This window comes from Dermacentor variabilis, chromosome 9 (assembly GCF_050947875.1).
Source record: "Dermacentor variabilis isolate Ectoservices chromosome 9, ASM5094787v1, whole genome shotgun sequence".
NCBI classification, from domain to species: Eukaryota; Metazoa; Arthropoda; class Arachnida; order Ixodida; family Ixodidae; genus Dermacentor; species Dermacentor variabilis.
In genome coordinates, this window is record NC_134576.1 from 9,139,237 (window position 1) to 9,162,416 (window position 23,180).

The 23,180-nt window shown below is 47.7% G+C and overlaps 1 protein-coding gene across 2 annotated transcripts in view; it reads right to left on the reverse strand.

Annotated features, from left to right (window-relative positions):
• egl (Egl_like_exo domain-containing protein) overlaps positions 1-23,180 on the reverse strand; it is a 286,622-nt gene that overhangs the window by 84,893 nt on the left and 178,549 nt on the right. For both annotated transcript variants that reach the window (XM_075670761.1, XM_075670760.1), the window contains one exon: positions 6,736-6,954. In XM_075670761.1, the coding sequence (XP_075526876.1) occupies positions 6,736-6,954 (219 nt within the window). The remainder of the gene's footprint in view (positions 1-6,735; positions 6,955-23,180) is intronic.

Consider the following 23,180-nt stretch of genomic DNA (forward strand, 5'->3'; position numbering starts at 1 on the left):
ACCGCCGACATCGCCCGTCACGTCAAGACATGCCGAGACTGTCAACGACGCAAGACGCCACCGACAAGGCCAGCAGGATTACTACAGCCGATCGAATCTCCTCGCCGACCATTCCAGCAGATTGGGATGGATTTGTTGGGGCCGTTTCCGATGTCAACATCCGGGAATAAGTGGATCGTCGTGGCGACGGACTATCTCACCCGCTTCGCCAAAACTAAAGCTCTACCGAAAGGCAGCGCAGCTGAAGTGGCGAAATTTTTAGTAGAGAACATCCTGCTGCGACATGGTGCTCCAGAAGTCTTCATCACTGACAGAGGAACGGCTTTTACAGCAGAGCTCACGCTAGCTATTCTGCAATACAGCCAGACAAGTCACAGGAGGACAACAGCCTACCATCCACAGACGAATGGTCTCACGGAGCGCCTGAACAAGACCCTCGCCGACATGCTAGCAATGTACATCGACGTCGAGCACAAGACATGGGATGCAGTCCTGCCGTACGTAACATTCGCTTACAACACAGCGGTGCAAGAAACAACACAGATTCTGCCGTTCAAGCTAGTATACGGCAGGAACCCGACGATGACGCTAGACGCCTAGCTGCCGCACGTCTCTGACGAGGAGAATCTTGACGTCGCTACATATCTCCAGCGCGGCAAAGAAGCCCGACAGCTCACCCGCCTGCGGATCAAGAACCAACAGAGGACCGACAGCCGACGCTACAACCTCCGACGATGCTTCGTCGAGTACCAGCGCGGTGACCGTGTTTGGGTATGGACCCCGATACGCCGACGATGACTGAGCGAGAAGCTTTTGCGTCGCTATTTCGGACCGTACAAGATTATCCGACGTATTGGCGCACTGCACTATGAGGTCGTGCCAGACGGCATTTCGCATTCACAGCGGCGCCGCGCACGATCTGAAGTGGTCCATGTGGTGCGTCTTAAACCCTTTTACGGACGCTAACGAACTTCTTATTTTGTTGTTTTCGTTGCTAAGACTGCTTTTCTTTATTACTTTCGTTTGAGCATCGGGTCGATGCTTTTTAAGAGGGGGGTATTGACATGTGTACTTATCTTTATTGGGCGACCACATTTCGCCGCCTAACAAATGTTATCGCAAACAGGACGCGCCTGCTTGTATCCGAAGTTTCTGGAAAGTTATCGATGCTTCTATCCACTGTCTGTTGTCGCCGAACGTTGTGTTATCTGATTTCATCGCCTGACGCGAATGGTGTAGAACTTTGTGGACGGCATTAGTCTGGAACATTCGACGACCACTGTATAAAAGCCGACGCGCTTGACCCGCCGATCAGATTTTCGACGATCGCCGACCGCGTTCGCCGCTATCGTTGTGCTATAAGTGTAGCCTATTTTTGTGGGCACAGGTTCACCCAATAAAAGTTAGTTTTGTCTTTCACAGTATTGCTACTGTATTCTTCAACGTCACCGCCACGTGACAATATAAACCTTACTTTGGCTAATAAAAAACAGGGGCAAAGACTTTCTGATTAGCGCTCGTAATTGTTCTGTCATGTCAGGTGGCATCACTTTTCATTATGAAGTTCAGTGTTTGATGGAAACCCGTTTGGTTGGGATGAAACATGGGGAAAAGGTAGACAAAACCCAAGGCACTACGCCGACCAAAAAAAATTTTACTTGGCCGGCTTAGTGCCCCAGGTTCTGTCTACCTTTTCACCATTTTTCATTATGATCAACATATTGAGCTAGCATTGTAACAAGCATGTGATGCCCCCTTGGGCATAATCTTCATTGGCCCGCCAGGCTTGGTGGCCTGCCAGGCTCGGTAGGCAACATTGGTCACCGCAATAAACACCGACGAGCAGAGCTGCTCGGCAGTCAGTCATCGTTCGTCACCACCATGCTGAGGAGCGTCCGTCTAATGGAGGGTGCCTTGAGCCCTCCCTTGTTCACGAACGTGGGTGGATCGTGACACAGGCGACGAGTACCCATGGATCATCCCACGCTGCCGTGAGCAGCGAAACACCGCCCCCCGTTGCTGCCGCCATGCCGCTGTACAGAAGGCTCGAGTTGTTCGAAAGAGATGGGTCTGCCCGGCCAATTTATGAGGAACAAGTCCATGTGTTCTTCTGGGCAAACAACACACCCTAGGCCAAACAGCGGGAGATTTTCCTGGCCAGCTGCGGGACCCACGTCTTCAGCCTTTTGCTCGACTTTCTCAAGCCAGCCACGCCGCATGTTAAGACGCTGGGTGAGCTGCTCGCCATACTGCGCTCGCATTTCAACCCAGCACCGTCCACACTAACGGAGCGTTTCCGCTTCAACAACCGGAGCCGCCGGGAAGGAGAGACCCTCAGGCAGTTCATTGCTGCGCTACGAGGGTTAGCGAGTGCCTGTGTTTTCGGGGACCAGCTGGGCTCGGTGCTCCAGGACCGTTTCGTCTGCAGCATCAACAACCCTGCCATTCAGACGCGACTCCTTGAGCTTCCCGACCCCTCGCTGGATGACGCCGTGAAGGCAGCGCTGGCAATAGAAGCTGCCGCCAAGAACGCCAGCGAGATTGCCCGTGTGACTGGCTAACCGTCGGCGGAAGTGGTGAGCCAGTCACACCGGTCAGTCACACCGGGCTGCCGCACGGAAACGGTGAGCCAGTCACACCAGTCAGTCACACTGGGCTGCCGCACGCCCCCGCCGCGAATGCGGGGGGGTGCGGCAGCAGGCTCAAGTTCTTCTGCGGCCAGGCTCTACATCGTGGCCGAGGACCCGCCGATTTTTGACGTTTGGCACACAGGCCTTGTACCGTCGTCTGTGCCACCGTACATGCTGACCATTGAAACCTGCAGGCACCCCATTTCCATGGAGCTGGACACAGGGGCCAGCGTGTCTGTCATGGCCGGGAAACGGTTCAAGCGTACTTTCCCCGGTGTGTCCGTCGAGCCTTCGGGCATGATGCTGCACAGCTACTCTGGCCAGCTCTTCCAGGTCCAGGGTCAGGCACAGGTCAGCGTTCACTTTGGCGAAAGGGAGGCAACCCTTCCCTTTACTTAACCAAGGGGTTATCGCCGACGCTGCTGGGCAAAACTTTCCCAGTGCATTCACGCCCAGTGCATTCATGCACTGGGCGTTCGTCTGCCAGAGTACCAGGAAGCCAGCCTGCATGTGGTGAAAGATGTCCCCAGCCTCCTGACCGAGTTCAAGTCACTGTTGCAGCCAGGGGTAGGCACATTCACCGGCACGACGGCTGGCACCTATGTACCTGAGGGAGCCCGGCCACATTTTTTCAAGCCTCGCCCACTGCCATTTGCCCTGAAGGACGGGGTCACCCAGGAGCTGCAACGGTTACAGTGAGAGGGCAGCCTGGTGCCCGTCAAGATGTCTGAATGGGCCGCTCCCATCGTACCAGTCCTCAAGCAAGACGGCAGTGTGAGGATCTGCAGGGATTTCAAGGTTACCATCAACCCTGCCGCTACTGTCGAGAAGTACCTGTTGCCCCGGATTGAAGATCTCTGGTCAGCGTTGTCTGGTGGACAGAAGTTTACCAAGCTCGACCTCAGAGATGCTTACCAGCAGCTGATGCTCCAGGATGCCTCCTGGAAGATGTCACAAAATTGACAACTTTGAGGCTCTCCCAGTACACACACTTACTGTTTGGCGTGGCCTTAGTCCCGGCTATATTTCAGAGGGAGATGGACAACCTCTTCAGGGGCATGAGGCACATGGCAGTGTATTTGGATGACATCCTGGTTACTGGCTGTGACAGGGACCACCTGCAGAACCTGCAAGATGCCCTAGCATGGCTGCAGGACGCCAGCCTCAAGCTCAAGCTGGAAAAGTGTGTTTCCCTTGCCCCCAGTGTTGAGTACTTGGGACATGTCAATTCCCAGGCAGGCCTAGCCCCGGCTACCCGCAAAGTTGATGCTGTGCTCAAGGTGCCTAAGCACCAGAACAAGAAGGAGCTTCAGAGCTACCTTCGCCTCGTCAACTTCTACAGGAGTTTCCTGCAGAACCTGTTGGAGCATCTGCAGCTGCTCCATCTTCTGCTTCGAGATTGTCAGCAATGGGTCTGGAAGAAGGAACAAGACCGGGCCTTCCAGTGCAGCAAGGAGCTAACCACCAAGGCTCCAGTGCTGGTACACTTCGATCCTGCCAAGCCTGTCGTCTGACCGTAGATGTGGCGCTGTACGGCGTGGGAGCTGTCCTGGCGCACCGCGACAAGGATGGCCAGGAACGCCCCGTGTGAGCTCCTACTGGGTCGGATGGCCAGGACACCCTTCGACATCTTGCATCCGGACCTCTGATCCACAGTGCTCCTGAAGCAGCTGAAGCAGAAGCTGGCTGGTGACCAAGGGTGCCGTCCCAGGCCTTAGCCGGAGTCGGGAGCTCCAGTTTTCACCAGGAACTTCAGTCCTGGTCCACCCTGGTCTGCCGGACAGGTGGTGTCTCCTGCCAGTGCCTCATCGCTGCTCATCCACAAGCCAGATGGGGCCATGTGGCACAGACATGCCGACAATGTTAGGCCTCGCCTCGGGACCTGGCCAGCACCCTCGACTGCCACTTCCGAGTTCCAGCCCGCAGGAGGACTAGCGGCAGCACCAGTTGCTTCCAGTGGAGCACCACCCACCTCGGAGGTGGCAAGCATTGCCAGTGGTGTGGCGCCCATTGGGCCGGTGTCAAGTCCGGCACTACTCACAAGGCCGACCACTGCGGACCCTCTGGATGGAGTGAGGCTGTCTCAGGCAGCACCCGGCGTTGCCACACCCGGCCCGTCAACACCGGTGCCCAGGCGGAGTACTCGACGGCGGAGGCCACCAGATCGTTACTCACCTGGGTAGCAGGCACCGTCGACCCACCTAGGGCGGAGGCAGAGCCTCGCACTTTGAACTTGGATGTTTGTTGTCGACAAACAAACTGGGGGTAAGGAGGTGTAACAAGCATGTGACGCCCCCTCGAGCATAAACTTCATTGGCCCGCCATGCTTGGTGGCCTGCCAGGTTCGGTAGCCAACATTGGTCACCACACCACAATAAACACCGATGAGCGCAGCTGCTCGGTGGTCAGTCATCGTTCATCACCACCACGCTGCAGAGCGTCCATTTAACGGAGGGCGCCTCGAGCCCTCCCTTCTCTACGAACCCGGGTGGATTGTGACAAGCATATCACACTCTATTCTAAAATTAGTTTGGTATTTCGGAGCCACATTATTCCAACTTGGAAGCAAATATTGCCAGCTCAAACTTTTACTGGCAGAACTAGCAGCCCTGCTTTTAGATGTTTCTATATGTGTGTATTTTTCTACCCAGATTTCTTTTAACGACTTCCTCAAAAGGACGTCCTCTGGTTGAAGCAGACTAAAAGCTCTTTAAAGAGGAATGTGTAAGAATACATGCTGTGCTGATAAATGCTTCTAGCAATTTTAGCAGTTATACCCGTTTTTCATTTTGTACGTATCTGGTGCATTGCAACATTTTCTTTCACACCAAAAGACCTATTCTAATAGCCTTATTCTAATTGCTATTATTTTACATTCTAATTACTAATAGACCTATTAGACATACACCAACAGACATATCAGACTAATAGAACAATACAACAATAGATCTATTATACTAATACATTACTACACCTAAAAGACTGTATTAGTGTGAATAATCTCATAAGCATTAGTCTTTGTATTAGAACTTTTGCTTTGGATAGCTCTGAGAAAGTCTAATATGGGTGTCATGTGGCACGTTTTCGACCACGATTGAGCTAGATCGGGATCGAATTTCTCGGTCGCAATTGGCTCTTATGCGCAAGCTGCGAGAGGGAGACAACAGAGACTTGGGTTGAGTGACTTTGGGCACACTGGGCACAAAGAAGGCAGCACAGAGTAACAGTTATCTCTTCCACTGTGCACTACTTCCACAATGCCGTGGTCAACGCGGCCACAGCGCCATGGCGGCGCCACCGCTTACCGCTGATAACAAGCACACATTGTGCACTGCGTGGAGGAAATCGGCGAGAGGGTCACTGGGAGCGTCACACGCTTGCTCTGTGCGAATAAGGCCCTTGAGTAAAACTAAAGGTAGCAATATTTCTATATCTTGCAGCCCAAGCCCGCGAGCAAGGGCAGGTGAGGAAGTCTGGGGCTTATCCGCATCTCTTTGCTGGTGGAGCAAAGTCACGTGGTTTCACTTGTGCTGTTTCTGTGGTAACAAGCACGTGAGCATCTGCACACTGCCAGCCGTGCCTTTTATTTTATTCATATTTTTTGTTTTGACTTCGTCAGTGGTGGACTTGCAGTGCGCAGTCCCTCCTCCTCCTCAAATTTTGCCCTCCTTTCCTTTGCACGAAAATGCTTTTGACTGCAAGATACAGTGGATTGATTGCCAAGGTCTAGCGTAATAAGTGCAATGGTTATGTTTCTGTAGAGTCATGCATACAAAGATCAATAAGGTTATGTCGTATATGTGACTACAACCTGGCCAAAGATTTTGCACAAAGGCCTCACTGGCAAAGCCATTAAAAAGAAATAGCAAAAGTGGTTAGCAAAGGCATGCAAATACTTGTGACATTATATGACGTCTTGAATAGCTAAAGAGTTGAGAATCTTTGCAAAGGCAATCCCCACTGACAAGTGTGCTCATGCTGGCTAAATAGCATTCTGATTACACATGAGTTCTATGGAGTAAGTTTTCGTTGCTTTGGCACTTTAGCAAGTAGAGAAAAAGATTGCTTTGGAATGCCCTTTCCCTGCAGTGGCATCAATAATCACCTTTGTGATGTGCTCGGCCTCCAGGATATCTCGCAAATGTCCTTCAGCAAAGAGCTGGGGTGTCGACTGTACATCAAAGAGGAACACCTCACCCGCAGGGGTAGCCAGCTGCACCAGAGTGAGCGGACCTTGGGGACCAAGGTTGACACCCTCAGCGTCCACAGCAACCAACTGGTGCTGGCTGCTTAGCCGCGACACTAGTGCCTCGCACTCTTTCACCTGCGAGAACATAAGATATGCATGCCGCTGTCATTACAGATCAAATCATCACAAGGGACATCCATACAGCCGTTGCACACAGCTTGTCTCAGGCATTATTCTTGATTCAGTGTTGGTGGTTAAGTAGCCTCACTGTTTACTAGTAACCTCACTCTACCACAGAATCCTATGCCTTCACGCCACCGTTTAATAGAAAATTGAGCACAAAACATGGGGCCTGGTAGTTTGTATCCTGCTGACAAAAGAGCTAACCAGAGATCTATTTTAGCAAGATTGAGAGCGATTGTTTTATTTCGGTTCAAAAGCTGTCACACGTGCATTTTTCTTCAAATTTTTCTGCCAAAATTTCAGACAACAGAAAACAGAAAATATTGTTGCGATGAAGAAGACTAAGTCAGGCAAACCAAAGACAATGAAGACAAAGCGTGGGTTTTTGCTGCTACCACTTTAGTTGCTACGTTATGGTGTAGGTGTTGTGTTTTCAGCACCGCTAAAGCTCGCAAGAATCTGCAGGTTGGCAAACACCAGGAGTCATGGTGCATGCACTAAAGGGCATGTCGCCCACTTTGTTAACTGCAATGTGGGGGTTGTATACAGGATTCCACTCCCTGCGGAAAGTGCTATATCAGACAAACAAGCAGGTGCCTGAATGACCAGCATAGGCTACGGCGTAACGCTGTGAACACTCTAGCATGCGCTGGCCATTTGGCTGACCACTGCCGATGATGTACTCGTAAATGCTCCCTGCGTTTTCATAACATGCAAGTGCTCACATGGTTCACCAGGCAGTTAGACAAGGAAATATTCTAGGCATTTTGCACTTCAATAGCTGCTGATGAATGCGTAAGCGCACCATCAGTGGCACTCACTGATAAAGAGCTGTTGTACCTCAAGAAGAACCTGGTATATGCTTCGTAATGCTTGCCATGGGCTCTTACCAGCTTTGTTGCGCATTTGGTTGTTTACTACGTGGCACATTCGTTTATATGTCTGTCTGCACATTTATTTCAGCATACGGAGGCCTCTTTGCATGTTTTTCTGAATAAAGCTTGTAAGTTGAAGTACAGCGCTCTGTCCTGTCCCCCCTTTTTTCCATAATCTTGTTTGCGCTAGTAACTATGTCACAGCAAATTACTAGATGTAGCCTTAGGAGTGTTAACTGGCACCACTCAAGGCCAAGGTGGGCGGATGTGGAACATCCTTTTTTGCCTGATAGCGTCACATAATGTGTGATCATAGAAGAGCAGGCATAAACCCTCGCATGCTACCTAATGACATCTAGGCTGCCAGGTTCGAGACCCTCAAAATAAATGAATGAGAGAAGTGTGAGAACAGAGGGGCTCGATTTTGTTAATCATGACCATATTATTACAATACCGTCAACAGACACTCGAGAGACAAGTCGCCGCGAGAAAGACAATGAAGTGTCTGGACTTTTAGCGGAAGCGAGTGTCTGCCTGCAACAATCTGCCTCCAGTGTAAATACTGCATACATAGTCCCTCTTGTCTTTCCACACGTAACATCTTGGTGGAGATTTGCGACCCTCATCCTCACCACGGAGTTCCACAGCAGTTGGTACATCGAGCTTGTCACCATGCCTCCCGGTGAAGAGAATGCAGCATCAACAACTGTGGCTTGTGAGCCTGCTTCAATCGTCATGGTTGCCCACCACTGTGATTATGGTGTGTTCTCTGGCCTGGAGAGACATGACATTGACTAAATCCATCAAGCTTTATGAAAGCATCGGTGCTTATAACAGGTGGGACCGAACGATTATGCTCGTGAATGTCATCTTTTATATCAGCAGCACTTCATGCGTGTGGCTGCAAATGCATGAAGATGAGATAACCAGCTTGGATATGTTCAAAGAAATGCTGTGCAAACTGTTCAGCGACCCTTTTGGGTGCAAGGTTGGTGCGAGAAAGGGTCTCGCGACTCATCTTCAGACATCTACACAGCCATACATTCCATACATCCAAGACATCTTGGCTCTTTGCCGCAAAGCTGATGACACTATGTCTCAAGCAGATAAAGTGGCTAATGTACTAAAAGGAATCATGGCCGATACTTTCAATTTCCTTGTTTTCGGCAACGTCTTGACTATCGATGCCAACATAAAAGAATACCGTCGCCTTGAACGAGCTAAGAGCCACCGTATCACACATCACATCACGCGGCTACCCTGTACTGCTGCTACGTTGACAATGAGGGTCGCCCGAATCAGCCCACCACCTGTGACGATGTAACCTGCATTGTACGGCACAAGCTCAAGGCCACCTGTTCGCCAAACTCCTCCATGACACCCCCTGACCTGCCAGCAACCAGAATTGTGATGATTCAGGCCGCTGTCAGACAAGATTTCTCGCAGAACTTTCTGACACACCCATGTGCCGCTATGCCCCACCAACTTTATTTGCCTGCCACGGAAGTCATTAGCCTATATTGAACTGTTGCCTTCCCCACCTGTTCCTGATGGCGTGTACCTCATCACTCTTCTGCCCAACATTCCAATGCAGTATGATGTCACTGTGCCTCAGTGTTCTTATTCTTATTATTACTGCTAACCGAACTAAGATGCCTATTTTTAACTTTAGAATGGCAAAGCAAATTCTACCGCAAGGCATTTGCCTCGCCAACGGTGATTCTCTCGGCGACCATCAAGTGGTGACTTTATCAACCAATGATTCTTCCAAGCTTAACAGGCACCTCACGCCAGCCTCAGACGCCGATCCCAAAATGAGGAAAATGCTTGCAGCGGACCTGTCCTCTACGCAGGCTGAAGACCTTTGCAAAGTTTTGTCATCCTACCGAGACATTTTCAACTTCAACGATTGCCCTTCAGGACAGACACTCACGGTCAAGCATCTCATTCATACTGGCAATGCTACACCTATTCATCGATGACCATATCAAGTTTCTCTGTCGGAACGCCGAGTAATTCAAAGTGAAGTGAACAAAATGCTTGACAAAAACATCAATGAGCCTTTTTTGAGTCCCTAGGCATCACCTGTGGTGTTGGTTAAGAAGAAGAACAGCACTTGGCATTTTCATAACACCCAATGGCCTGTACCAATTTAAAGTGATGCATTTTGGATTATGCATCACTTCGACCACCTCTGAGTGTATTTTCATGTGGTAGTGAAAAACTGTGAATGACGAAACTAGCATTTTATTGGGCAAACCTGTGCCTTCAAAAGCAAGAACAGTGATACCGACGAACACAGTAGGCGATCATGGAAAGTCTGATCAGCATGTCAAGCGCATCGGCTTTTATGCATCAGTCATCAAAGGTTCCAGAGTAATCGCTGGGGCCCGCGCGTCTCCCAGAAAGTTCTACACCATTTGCGTTGTGCAATGGAATCGGACTACAGAAGGTTTGGTGACAACAGACTGTGTATAAAACCATCGATAACTTTCGAGAAACTTCCAATACATGCAGGTACGTCCTGTGCTGTGCGATAATATTTGTGAGGCGGTGAAACATGGTCACCCAATAAACAAGTATACATGTCAGTATGATGGTGTCCTTCATTCAAGGTTTTAAATGGCCCACATGTCTCTGCTACCTCGACGATGCAATCATCATCTTGCAAACATTCGACATTCACCTTGAGCAACTATACTTGACGTTTCTCAAAAGGCGAAGCTGCAACTCACCTCACCAAAGTGTTCTTTTGGCCGCCACTAAATTACTGCCCTGGGCCATCCCTTCGACACTTCTGGAGTACAGCCTGATCCCGACAAAACTCACACTGTCCGAGACTTTCCAATTCCGAAGACAACCGCAGATGTTCAAAGTTTTGTCGGGCTATGCTCATACTTTCGTTGTTTTGTTCAAGATTTTGTTTCGGTTTCAGCTCCCACAGGGGGCCTCGTTCACAATGAAAGCAAACAAAAGGAGGACATGATTGTGTATGTATGAATAGATAGCGCAAACCGCGGGCATAAACAGAAGGAAGACTGCCGTCATGGCAGTCACCGTGGTATTAATAGTCTGTATAAGTAATGACTTGAGATGCAAATGTGAGGTTAGATTACTTTACATGCACCCTACCCCAGTCAATACCGTGTTCTTCTGTTACAGAATGCTCGGCAAAAGCATTACAAGAGACTTTGTTTTTTGACATCATGATAGTGTTCCTTGATGTACTTTTGAAAATTATGTGTCTCACCAATGTAACCGTAATTACAGTCTGCACAAGGAATATTGTACACAACACCTGGGTACCTTTCTTTCGGAAGCTTGGCTTTGACATTTACAAGCACATCTTCAGCTTTTTCTCTTAGACAGGTTTGCGCGAAGCTTACCCTGAAAGCACCGTCAGGAAAGGACACGACGCTCCTGCACACTGCGACGCACAAAGGGCACTACGGCCGGGTTCGTTGATACAGCACAGAGAAGGCACCACGGACAGATCATCAACAAACATGGGTTTATTAACCCAGGATCTAACACATTGAGACAGTCACAGCTTGTAGGCAAAGGCTCACCGGAAGATCGACCAAGAAAGCATGCCTGCACTGTCCATGACATTATGCAACATACATACATTACATACGTTAGGGAGTTTTTGAATAGGGGCCACAAAGATATTGCAGCCGCAAAAGAAGAAAAGAAAAAAAAAGCGTCAGCGCCACTGCACATGCTCGAGATGCAACTAGGGTTTTGCGGTTGCGTTGGCGATGCTATTTCACCAAAATAACACAGTGACTCAAACTCAATGCAAAAGTTTTGCGTCAACGAACATGGCAGCACCAATCGAAGTGACGGCTCTCGCCGTGGCCCTTGTACCATATTCTGCCTTATTCGCTAATACCATTCCTAACTATGTACCAAGTGCAATCGCAGCAGCTCTTTTGCAAAGCCATGCTATCACCTATAAACATAGAAAAAGCTTATCTTAAACCTAGAATGTGACATTCTCCTTTGGCAAACTCTGCGATACTATGCTGGCTTGATGAACACCGAAATAAAGCGCAAGCAAGACAGTACAACGGCACTACTGTGATAGAATGATGTGGGCCCAGGCCTCAAACACACAGGGATGGCACAATGAGCACAGAGAGGCTTTAATGACACGGGGACGGGACTAGAGTAACGTACACAATAACACACGATTCACCACATGAGTGTCTGTCGCTTAGGTAGTCATTCACAGCGTCCATGTAGGAAGACATCTGATCGCGTGTTGCTATCACACACTCACAGCACGAAGAGCCTCAACAATGAATCTGGAGCAGCGGGTAATGCAGGGGCTGGAGGCCGGGATGGAGGCCCAGAACACGACTCTTCCACTGGCGTCATAGCTGGGTCGGGACGTCTGCCCATTACAGGATAGTCCGTTTGAAAGGTTTGGCTGCATTGGGAACACGCCGGCAGCGGATGCTCGCCCAGCAGTGGAGCAGGCCGGTTCAAGCCCAAGGACAGCCCGGCCTGTTCTGCCAGCACACCCAGGAACACTTGGCTAGACGAACTGCTTGGCTCCTTCAGCGCGAAAGGCCAGCCCAGGCAGCTCAGGCAGTTCACATGGCTGCTGCCTCAGCCCAGGCACCGGCCCTTTTCTTCCTCTTCATCCGTCGCCGCCCCACAGCAGTCACATGCATTCGGCCGCGCCAATCAAATAGTCCAAACTCCTATCACATTTCCCCTCCAAGTTCAAGAAGTCGAGGAGGGTAGCACTGCGGAGCATCAAGAGTCACACAGTTCACGCTATAACTTTCATGTCATATTAATCCGGGTCCGTAACTATTTTGCTTCAAGTCTGCATCAACGTTGTCACAGCCACGAATATAATCTACATGAAAGTCGTAATCCATAAGGACTAAACTCCAACACAGTACACGACTGTTCATGTGCTTCGCGGAATTGAGGTATTGCAGTGGTTGGTGGTCAGACTGCAGGATGAACGGTTTACTGTAAATGTACACATGAAATTTCTCTACTGCCGACACTATGGCGAGGCACTCCCTGTCAATTGTGGAGTAGGCAGCTTCATGCAGCAAAAGCTCCCAGCTAGCATAGGACATGGGATGCAAATGCCCATCGTGTTCTTCCAAAAGAACTGCTCTGAGACTTCTCGAAGAGGCGTCTGTGCATAGCACAAAGCGTTTGCTCAAATCCCGAGCCTTTAGTACAGGCTGCTGTGACAACAGCTCCTTTAGTTGCATAAATGCCTCTTTGTGTGGTGTCTGCCAATTCAGCCGGTTCGGAGAGCCCTTCTTCGTAAGGTCGGTGAGTGGATGGGCAAGCTTAGGGTAGCTTGGAACAAAGTCCCGGTAATACCCCATGAGTCCTAAGAAGGCCCTGCGCTCCTTCTTTGTTTGAGGTCATTTAGCAGCGTAGCAGTGTTGATCTTGTTGGCGGTGTCTTTCAAGGGCTGTAAAACCCCTTGTCCTACCACATGGCCCAAGAAGCATGTTGTTAGGAAGTCGATTTCACTTTTCTTGGGTTTTATGGTTAGTTTGGTTGAGCTCACTCTGTGAAACAAGCAATTTAAAGTCTTTAAGTGCCCTTCCCATGTTTCTGTGGCCACAAGAATGTCATCGAAGTAATAGTAAACTTGAGGAATGTCTCCAACAACCCCCCTCATCAATCAATTGAAGACAACAGGTGCTGTCTTAGTGCCAAAAGGCATGTACTTAAATTGGTATAGTCCAGAGTCGCATGAAAATGCAGTGGCTTCTTTGGACTCAGGAGCCATGGGTACTTGCCAGTACCCTTTTGCGAAGTCAAATTTAGAAAAATAGTGACTTTTAGTGAGCTTGGCAAACATCATTTCTACTCTAGGAATGGGCTCACAGTCTGGAACTACAGTTTGATAAGTTGTCGAAAGTCTATGCAGAGGCGCGCTGTGCCATCTTCCTTTTAGACCACGACAATGGGTGCCTGATATGCTAACAGATTTTTTTATGATACCTAACTTCAGCATGTCCTGGACTTCCTTTTCCATGGCATTTTTGACAGCAAATGGTATAGGGCATTGCTGAACTTGTATGGGCGCAGTAGTAGTCAGTTTCAAATGACATTGCAGGACATCAGTCTTTCCATGCAGATCGGAAAATATATTGTCGTAGGTTGTAAGGGCAGCTTTAACTTGGAGTCGCTGATCCATAGATAGTTGGTTCGAAATGGCAACGTCTTTTGATGTCTGCATTCAGACGAGGCATGGATAAGGCGGCGTTGTCTCTTCAAGCTCTAGATCTGTCGCGTCATCTGCACCCACCGTTGTCGCTGTTACCTCAAGCAATTCACTGTTGGGTCGATCTTCAATACCATTGTGTTGCTCCCAAGGTCAACAACATTGTCCAACGGACTTTTCTTTTCTGCAATGTTGAAAGGCCCCTACCACATGAGTATCAACTTATTCCTTTCACCAGAAAGTAGAACAAGTACTTTGTCTCCAGGATTGAGCTCTCACATCTTGGCTTTCCTGTCATGATACATCTTCTGTTGCTGCTTCGCTTTAGTGAGTTCTTGCGTGGTGCACGTACACTCTAGCCATTGAGCAGTTCCATGATGTATTTATAATAAGATTTCGTGTCGTTATCCAAACGGGGATTTGTCCACAATTCCTTTAGCACAGCCATCGGACCACTGACATAAAGGCAATACAAGAGTTCAAATGGCGAGTAACCAATGCTACTCTGTGGCACTTCCCGGTACGCGAAGACTAGCAGGCCGAGGTAGCGGTCCCAACATCTAGGTTTCTCTTGGAACATTCATCCTAGTGCGCGCTTTAACGTGCCGTTAAATTGTTCCACTAATCCATTTGCCATGGGGTGGTATGGCGTGGTAGGCAATTGCTTAATTGACAGAAGACAACTGAACTCCTTCACCACAGTGATATGAAATAAGATCCCGGCTCGCTGACACTCTCCCACGGTAAGCCCACTCGGAAAAACATTTCGACGAGTCCTTCCGCAACAGTTCTTGACTCGGTAGATGGCAGGGCGATAGCGTCAGGGTATCTGGTGGCGAAGTTAACCGTAGTAAGGATGCAATGGTTGCCTTTATCTGAAGTTAAGGATAAAGGACCAATAACATTGATGCCTACGCAAACAAAGAGAGTGTCAATTACAGGCATCGTACCCAGCGGAGCGTGTCTAACTAAATGGCACGGCACCATTCTTTGACAGACGTCGCACAATTTAACAAACCGTTTCGTCTTCGACTGGACCCCTGGCCAGTAAAATTCAGCAACGATTCTATCCATCGTTCTCGCCACACCCTGGTGACTGCAGAGGATCCCTTAATGAGCCAACTTCATCACCGTCCACCTGAGATCTTTTGGCACCACTAGCTGGTCGAGTATTTTCCCACCTGACACTGCGTGCTTCCTGTATAAGATGTCATCCTGTAAGTAATATTTGCTTATGCGGCCATCCACAATCCTCATCTTGCCGCCCTTTTCAAAGCATCTCCTCAGAGACCCCTCGTCCCTCTGTAAAGCTTTTAATTTGCCTTACTCTATTCCAATGACTGCGGGTTGCGGGACAGGCAGTGTAGGCAGGGACAATATCTTTGTTTCCTTTGTCATAGCAACGAGCTCAGTACCAGATTCGTCTTTTTCTGTATGTCTCGAGGAGGCGGCTGCATTTTTAGCTGTGGACAACGTTTGGCCCTCTATGTCTGGTAGCTCTGCTTGAGCGGTGGATGACATCCGGTTGGCAGGGTAACTCGTCTTGTCGCAGTTATGTTTCTGCGGAGACCATGAAGCGGCCGGGTCATTACATGCACGGGCACATTCAATGTTTCCCAATACCACATCATACAAGGAGTCTCGCGTGACGCCTGCAATGAATGGACTGTCTAAGCATACTATTGCTTCCGGTAAGTAGTGAATTGTGCAGTCCAGCAAGAACACTGCGCTTTTTGTTCCTTTTAATTTGTCCTTAGTTACCAAAGAGAGTAGCACGACCCCGGTATTGCAGCCAGTGTCTTGTAAGACAGACACCGGCTGTGATTTGAGGAAGCCTCTTCCCACTGGCATTTTTCCCCTGTCACATTTGGAGCCTTGTCGCATTAACGTCATGTTAACTATCGGGACCATTTCGCCACCTTGAAACACAACGTATCCTCCACCCTCTTCTGTTGGTTTTTTCGCTTACGACGGAGCCAGAATACACGAAGCTTGTCCTTGATTTTTCCTTCTTGATGCTTTACCTCCTTGTCCCTTTTTGCCGGACCATCCGCGACCAGCAGGGTTCTCTTTAGTCCAGGACCAGCACTCCAAAGCTCGATGTCCTGCTTTATCACAAAAGAAACACCGATTCGTTGTGCGCAGCATCACCATTGGAGGTTCAGTCCTGCGAGCAGTCTATTCGACAATCAGTCTCTGCTTGCGAGCAGTCCTGCGAGCAGAGGCATCCTTCGACAATGTAGTAAGGGTCTTACAATTCCTTTCTTTCAAGAACATTCGCAGCAACGCAGAACATCTGCTCAAGAACTGTTCAGCAAGCATAGTGTCCCTGAGGGAGTCGAAGGTCCTCTCAATATGGGACATTTCAAGCCAGTGGTCAAAGTAGCCTGATTGCCGTCTCACATCGTGACTGTTCTGCTGATTTGCTTTTGCATTCTATTCAGTGTGCCTCTTGGCTTTTTTTTGTTGTTGTTTGTTTGTTTGTTTTAAAGCGAATCCACAGGCTGAGTCTTGTAAGAAATTGTAACCATGTCTTTGTTTTTATCCTTATCTTCTGTAACCCCCCCTTATGTAATACCCCGACAGGGGCCCTTAAGGAAAAATAAATGATGATGATGATGATATTCTACCTGCACACTGCAGGCCAGTCTCACTGTCTTCGGGCCTTGTGTTTCAAAACTTTTCTCGGTATCCCTCAGTGGTGCACCGAAACCGCTGAAGGAGGGTAGCCTTCAGCTGGTTGTAGTCTAGGGCTGCATTTGAATCAAGCCGTCCTGTGGCCGTCAACGCTTCTCCTGTCAGGCAGAGGCTGAGGAAGAGTGCCCATTTTGCACAGGGCCATTCATGAGTTGTTCCCACACGCTCAAAACGTTGCAAGTAGGCATCTAAAGCATCCCGGGCTTCGTTAAACGGGGGGATCAACTTATGGGGACTGAATAGCTCAGGAGCCACCCTGATAACCAACTGCACCGTAGCTCTGTCACTCAGTGCACTTTGTGCGCCAGCAGTCTTTTCCTGCAGCTCGATCTTGAGCTTTAGCACTCTGTCTTCTACTTCTAATCGTAGCTGCTCTTGTTCTGCCTGCACTTCCGCGTCTCTCCATGTTGGGCGCGCTGGTCACATTCCCTCGCGATTTCTGTATCAACCCAGTGCTTTAACTCCGCTCCTGCCATTCCTAGCTTTTTCCCTATGAGGTACAACCTCTCAATCTCCATCGCCCCTCCTGTGCGTTTGAAAATCCTAGCAGGCTCGCCAAAATTGTGATAGGATGAAGTGGGCACAGGCTTCAAACACACAGGGATGGCACAATGAACACAGAGAGGCTTTAATGACATGGGCACGAGACTAGGGTAACATTCACAATAACACACACGATTCACTACATGATTGTCTGTCGCTTAGGTAGTCATTCACGGCGTCGATTCCCTACATGAGCGTCTGTAGCTCAGGTAGTCATTCACAGCGTCAATGTAGGAGGAAGTCTGATCGGTTCAAGCCCAAGGACAGCCCGGCCTGTTCAGCCAGCACATCCATGAACACCGGCCGTGGGTAGACGAATTGCTCGGCTCATTCGGCACGAAAGGCCAGCCAAGGCAGCTCAGGCACGTCGCATGGCTGCCGCCTCAGCCCATACACCTGCCCTTTTCTTCCTCTTTGTCCGTCGCCACCCCACAGCAGTCCCGAGCATTCGGCCGCGCCATTCGAATAGTCCAAACTCCTATCACAACTACATTACATGTCCATCAGTATTATTGTATGAAACACTATGTCCGTAAGAGAAAAATGTGAATAATGAACAGGACAACTCCGACAGACGCACAGAGTTTCTCCATATACTGAGAAAACAAGGGAAAGGTGGGAGATAGAAATTCAAGACAGTGAGCAAAACGATAGCAAGGCAAAAGCAGGAGCCAAGGTTTCGACAAGTCCACTTGTTGAAACGTTTCCTCTCACTTTTACCTTGTTCTCGTTTTGCTCAATATACTGAGTAACTCTATGGATGGGCCTCTGCTTTCTTCTATGATGATGATGATAGCATGCTGTTGGTTCTTATTTCAGTTTTGCTAGCTGCGAAGCATCGACGGAAGGAGGGTTGCGCTCTTATGCGCGGTTTAGGACAGGATCGGCCCAATTTTCTGGGAAAATACCGTTTTTGTGCCGAATGGCGCAAAGGTCCACTCTTGACACAGTTTCACACAATTGGCGCAGCTGTTGCACTACTGCACTTGCCGGTGGCGGTGCAAACAGTGGAGTTTTATGCGGAAGGGTGGCAGGGTGTGGACCTCAGCATCACGCTATTATTGCGCTACGCAGTGCTGCACGGCAGATCATAAGAGCCCCTGCATGAGCACGACAGCCACTTGGCCTAACATTTTACTTTCTATATAAAGAGCTCCTAAAGATAGAAAACATGTATTTGCAGGAATGTTGTATATAGCCTTTTTGTTAAAAATGCATATTTCAAAATATTTTTATGTTCCCTTGGTGCAAAGCAGCATCAATGTTATTACAGCGTTCTTGTTTTTGTCACACATTTTTAAATTAATTTTTTCAAGGAATTGTTAATAAATGTTTGCTTGAAAATAATAGCATTATAAAGTACATTCCTTATTCTATAAAATTACACAATACATTCTTATATCAAGCATTTTCTGTAGCAGTAAAAAAATTGTTTACTAAACTACCCCCCCCCCCCAAAAAAAAAATCTCCCTATTTTCCTACGGACAGGAAAGTGTTAACTAATGCAGGCCTCCAACTTAATATAAAGAAATGTTGCTTCGGAGTCAAGCAACTAATGATACTCGGACATGTGGTTTCCAAAGACAGCATTTAACCTGAGGCTTTGAAACACCAATTTCACAAAACCCATGTACCTGAAGCAAGTTTAAAGTGTCATCGGGCTTTACTCATACTTTCATCGATTTATCACGAATTTCGCTTTTATTATTGCTCCGTTGACCCAACTCCCGCAAAGCGACACTGGCCTCTCTACCTGGTCCCCAGCTTGCAACAATGCATTTACAGCATTGCGCCATCAGCTCACATCGCCACCTATACTTCGCCATTTCAACCCTACGGCTCCCACATAAGTCTAGATGAATGCCAATGGCGTAGAACTTGGTGCTGTGCTTGCAGAGTGTAAAAGTGGATATAGTAAACACAAAGTAGCCTACATGAGCCAGGCACTAATCAATAGCGAATATAATTACTCCGTCACAGAAAAGGAGTGTGACAAAGATTTGGGCCCCTGGAAGAGTATGCCCATACCTGTACGCTGTCCCTTCAATGTTGACGCTATATGTTGGCTGTCGACATCGAATGATTCATCAGGCTGCCTTAGCAACTGGGCCTTTCCATTACAAGATTTAAACATGCACATTTTTTTATTGGCCTAGCCGTAAACACACCGACGCAGACACACTCTCTCTCTCACTCGGCCACACCAAGTGACACGATTAGTTGCCTTTCTGTCATTAAGTCGGTGTTTTCATCACCAGCGCTCATCGATATGATTGGAGAGCAGTGCTAAAATCCATGGATTGCTGCTCTTTTGGACTGCCTTTCTGACCCCCCGATGACTCACCCTTCCCGTGTTCTCTGCCATCCAACTTCTCGCTCTGAGATATGGGATGGACTGTTCTTTCATCGCAACTACACTTTCAATGTCGGAAGTGGTTGTTCATTATCCCTTGCTGCTCTGCTTTCCATGCAGACCTACACTGCGCCCATGCTGGCCTCTTCAAAACTTACACCAGGCTCCGCTTGCACATTTATTAGCATGGAATGTGCACTTTTCTCGAGAAGTAAATCTGCTCATGTTCAGCTTGCCAACGCCGCAAGTCTCCTGCTTGCCATCCTTGCGGTTCTTTGCATATTCCCAGGGTTGGCCAGCGCAACCCGGATGAAGGACAAAAGGAAGTAGATGATATGAGCACAGGATGATGTTCACTTAGTGTACTACCCCTAGGAATATGTTCATTCACCAACTAACTCAGCTTGCTGTGTTAATTCGGTTCTTTGCAGCCAATTCCATGTTCCTCTCAACCATTTCACTGCATCAGCATCAACCTCTCTGGCCCTCTACCCTGCATACCTGCTGGGAATTGCTGTATTGTTGTTGCCATGAATCACCGGATGAGTTATGCAGAAACAGCTGCCTCACCAACCATCACAACCCATGACATTGTGTCCTTCCTCTTGCAACACTTCGTAGTTCGCCATGGTACACCCCGAGAATGTCACTCAGAAGTAGTTAATGTGCTCCTTACTGCATGCTGTGCTGCCCACTACACCACTACTGCCTATCACCGGCGCAGCTGCCTACTCTCGCCCCCCAGGTGGCCCTTCTCGTCCCTATGCCGCCTGCTCTGATAATGCTGCCACAGATTCTCCTGCGCCGAACTGCCCCTATTCTCGTTCACCTTCGCCCCAACGACGACAATCTCACTCCCCCAGCCCTACCGCTCCTATTCACCAACTCCCTTCGGACGCCACTCCCAGCTGGAAAACTAGACGATGCAGCGCCTCGAGGTGACACTGCATTGCTCCCTACGCCACCAAATCCTCTACTGACGTTGCCCACTCATCTGAACCTTCTTGACATGCAAGTCGACGGTGTTTCTGTATCTGCTCTCATAGACACCGGGGCACATTTGTCGGTAATGAGCGCTGACTTTCGTAACCGGCTGAGGAAAATAATCACGCCCACCACGATGCCTGTTGTCCGTGTCGCCAATGGAAGAACAGCCCCCGTAATTGGTATGTGTGCCGCCCGTGTCTATATTTTTATTGGTGTTATTCTTAAGGGGGGACGCGAGTTCTAAAATATTTTTCTTTATTTTTGGTTCAACCTGAACTAAACTTCACTGCTTCAATAAGCTTTTAATGCTGATTTCAAATCTATAACTAGTTTTTCGGTAGCTATTTTGGTTCAGAAATTATTAAAGTCTGAAAATAAACCTAATGGGTACTTCTTACAGGGCTTTTTGGCAATTTCACATTGATAAACACGAAAAGTAAGTGCATGATGCTAATGCCGAAGACTTTCTCTAGGGGGTGGTGCTATTTTTATTTGTTTGAAAGCATTCTAAAGGTAAGAAAGCAGACCAACATTTATTGTGAAAATTTTTTCTTATTTTCATTCATTATTATTTTTTATTGTAATTTGCGAAATGATGCTACAGTAACAGAGATAGCATCACCCCCTCGATAATTTCAATATGAATACAATGATACCAAACTTGTTATTGTCCCTGAACAACATCGTAGAGAAAAGGCCTGTAAGGCTGAGTGCAATGTGTAAAAACATTGAACTGAGAAAAATTCATTTGAAGTTTAGACAGCTTTAAATTTTTCTAGAGTTCAGCTACAGCAATATTAATGACATCATTTTGTGGCTCTATTCTTCATGAAAATGGTCATACTAAATGTATGACTGTGCCCTCCCAGGAAACAACGAAAAGTTTGTTATAAAGCCATGTGTTGCCCCTGAACCAGCATGAGAAACTACATTTACCACTTTATGTGCTGGTTCAAGTGGACTGCAAGCTTAATGAATACCAAAAAAATATATATATATCTTTATTTTTTTATTTCAGTAATACTGCCAGCCTTCGTTTGAAGGCTCTTGGCAGGAGTGGGTGTTACATGAAGCGCAGACAGGTACAAGGCAATAACAAAAACAATTGTGTGATGCCAACAAACACCATACTTAAAGATAAAGTCCCACTCAAGGAACACTTTACACAGGGCTAAGCCATGTACATGAGTGATACACCCAATGTTCACATTGAAGGTGATAACATCGCTATCAAATACTCGCTGTCATATTTCGCTATCATACAACGCTAAAATGAAAGGGCATGTAGTGCAAATTCGCCAATGACAACAAGTGTAGCGCCATTTCCAGAAACATGAATATGGGTGTGTGCTCTCAGGAGCAAAAAAATATATATATATATAGTGAGACTACCAGAGTAAGATAATGATACGTGACGCAAGATCAAAGCTTAAAGAAGGAAAGGCAAATAAGTGAAAACCAACCAAGTCTGAAAAAAAGAAACGATTTAAAGAATCTGCAAAAACGACTCAAGAGCTGGACACTCCATGGCATCACGGCACAGACTATTCCATTCTCAAACGGTTCACGGGAAGAAGGAATTCTTAAAACTGTCAGTCTTACAAGCAAAATATTTTAGCTTCTTAGAGTGACGTGATCGCTTTGAGCATCGAGAAACGTGTTCAATGTTGTGATCTCTGTTTAGCTTAAGCTTACAATGGTAGATCCGGTTCATGTATTTCAGCCTTTCTCTATGTCTTCTTACCTGCAATGTTTCTAGGTTAGCTCTATCTAAAAGAACACTCGGAGATTATTTCCTACTATAAGGATTAAAAATGAATCTAACTGATTTTCTTTGAACATTTTCAAGTTTTTTTATGTTTGCTTGGGTGTACGAATCCAAAACCGCAGCGTATTCCAAGATAGGCCTAACGAACATTTTATATGCTATTAATTTGGCTTCATGTGTGAACTGCCACAAGGACCTTCTTAAAAAACTATAAATATGATAAAATATGAAATATGAATATGAAATATAAATATGATATAAATATCGTAGTCATTCCAACTTCCAGATTGTATAATAAAATAGCTTTTCCATAGCCAAATAAACTTCAACAAGGTTAAAGTCAATAGCATGCATGGAATATTTATTGAAGGGCCTAAATTAATTATTGTCGTACAACAACACTTCGCTCTACAGCATGCCAGTGCTCTATGCAAAGTCCTTTGCTGGCTTGTGCCATTTTGAAAGTCTGGCCTCGGTAGCACTACCGTCTAGATGCTCCCTTAGCGACTTCCAAAGCTTTTGCGACGAGCAGCTTGAATTTCAACTCCGTTGCACACTGTGACGCCAGATACTCCTTCAAACACGATCACTTCACTTCTAAACGCACTCAGCTGACTCGCCCACTGAATACTGAATAGCACGCCGTATCAACACAGTCTGGAATGCCGCTGGATGCACTGGCTGACAATCCGATGACATCAACCTGCAGCTAGGCCCAGTAGAATCAACAGCATTGG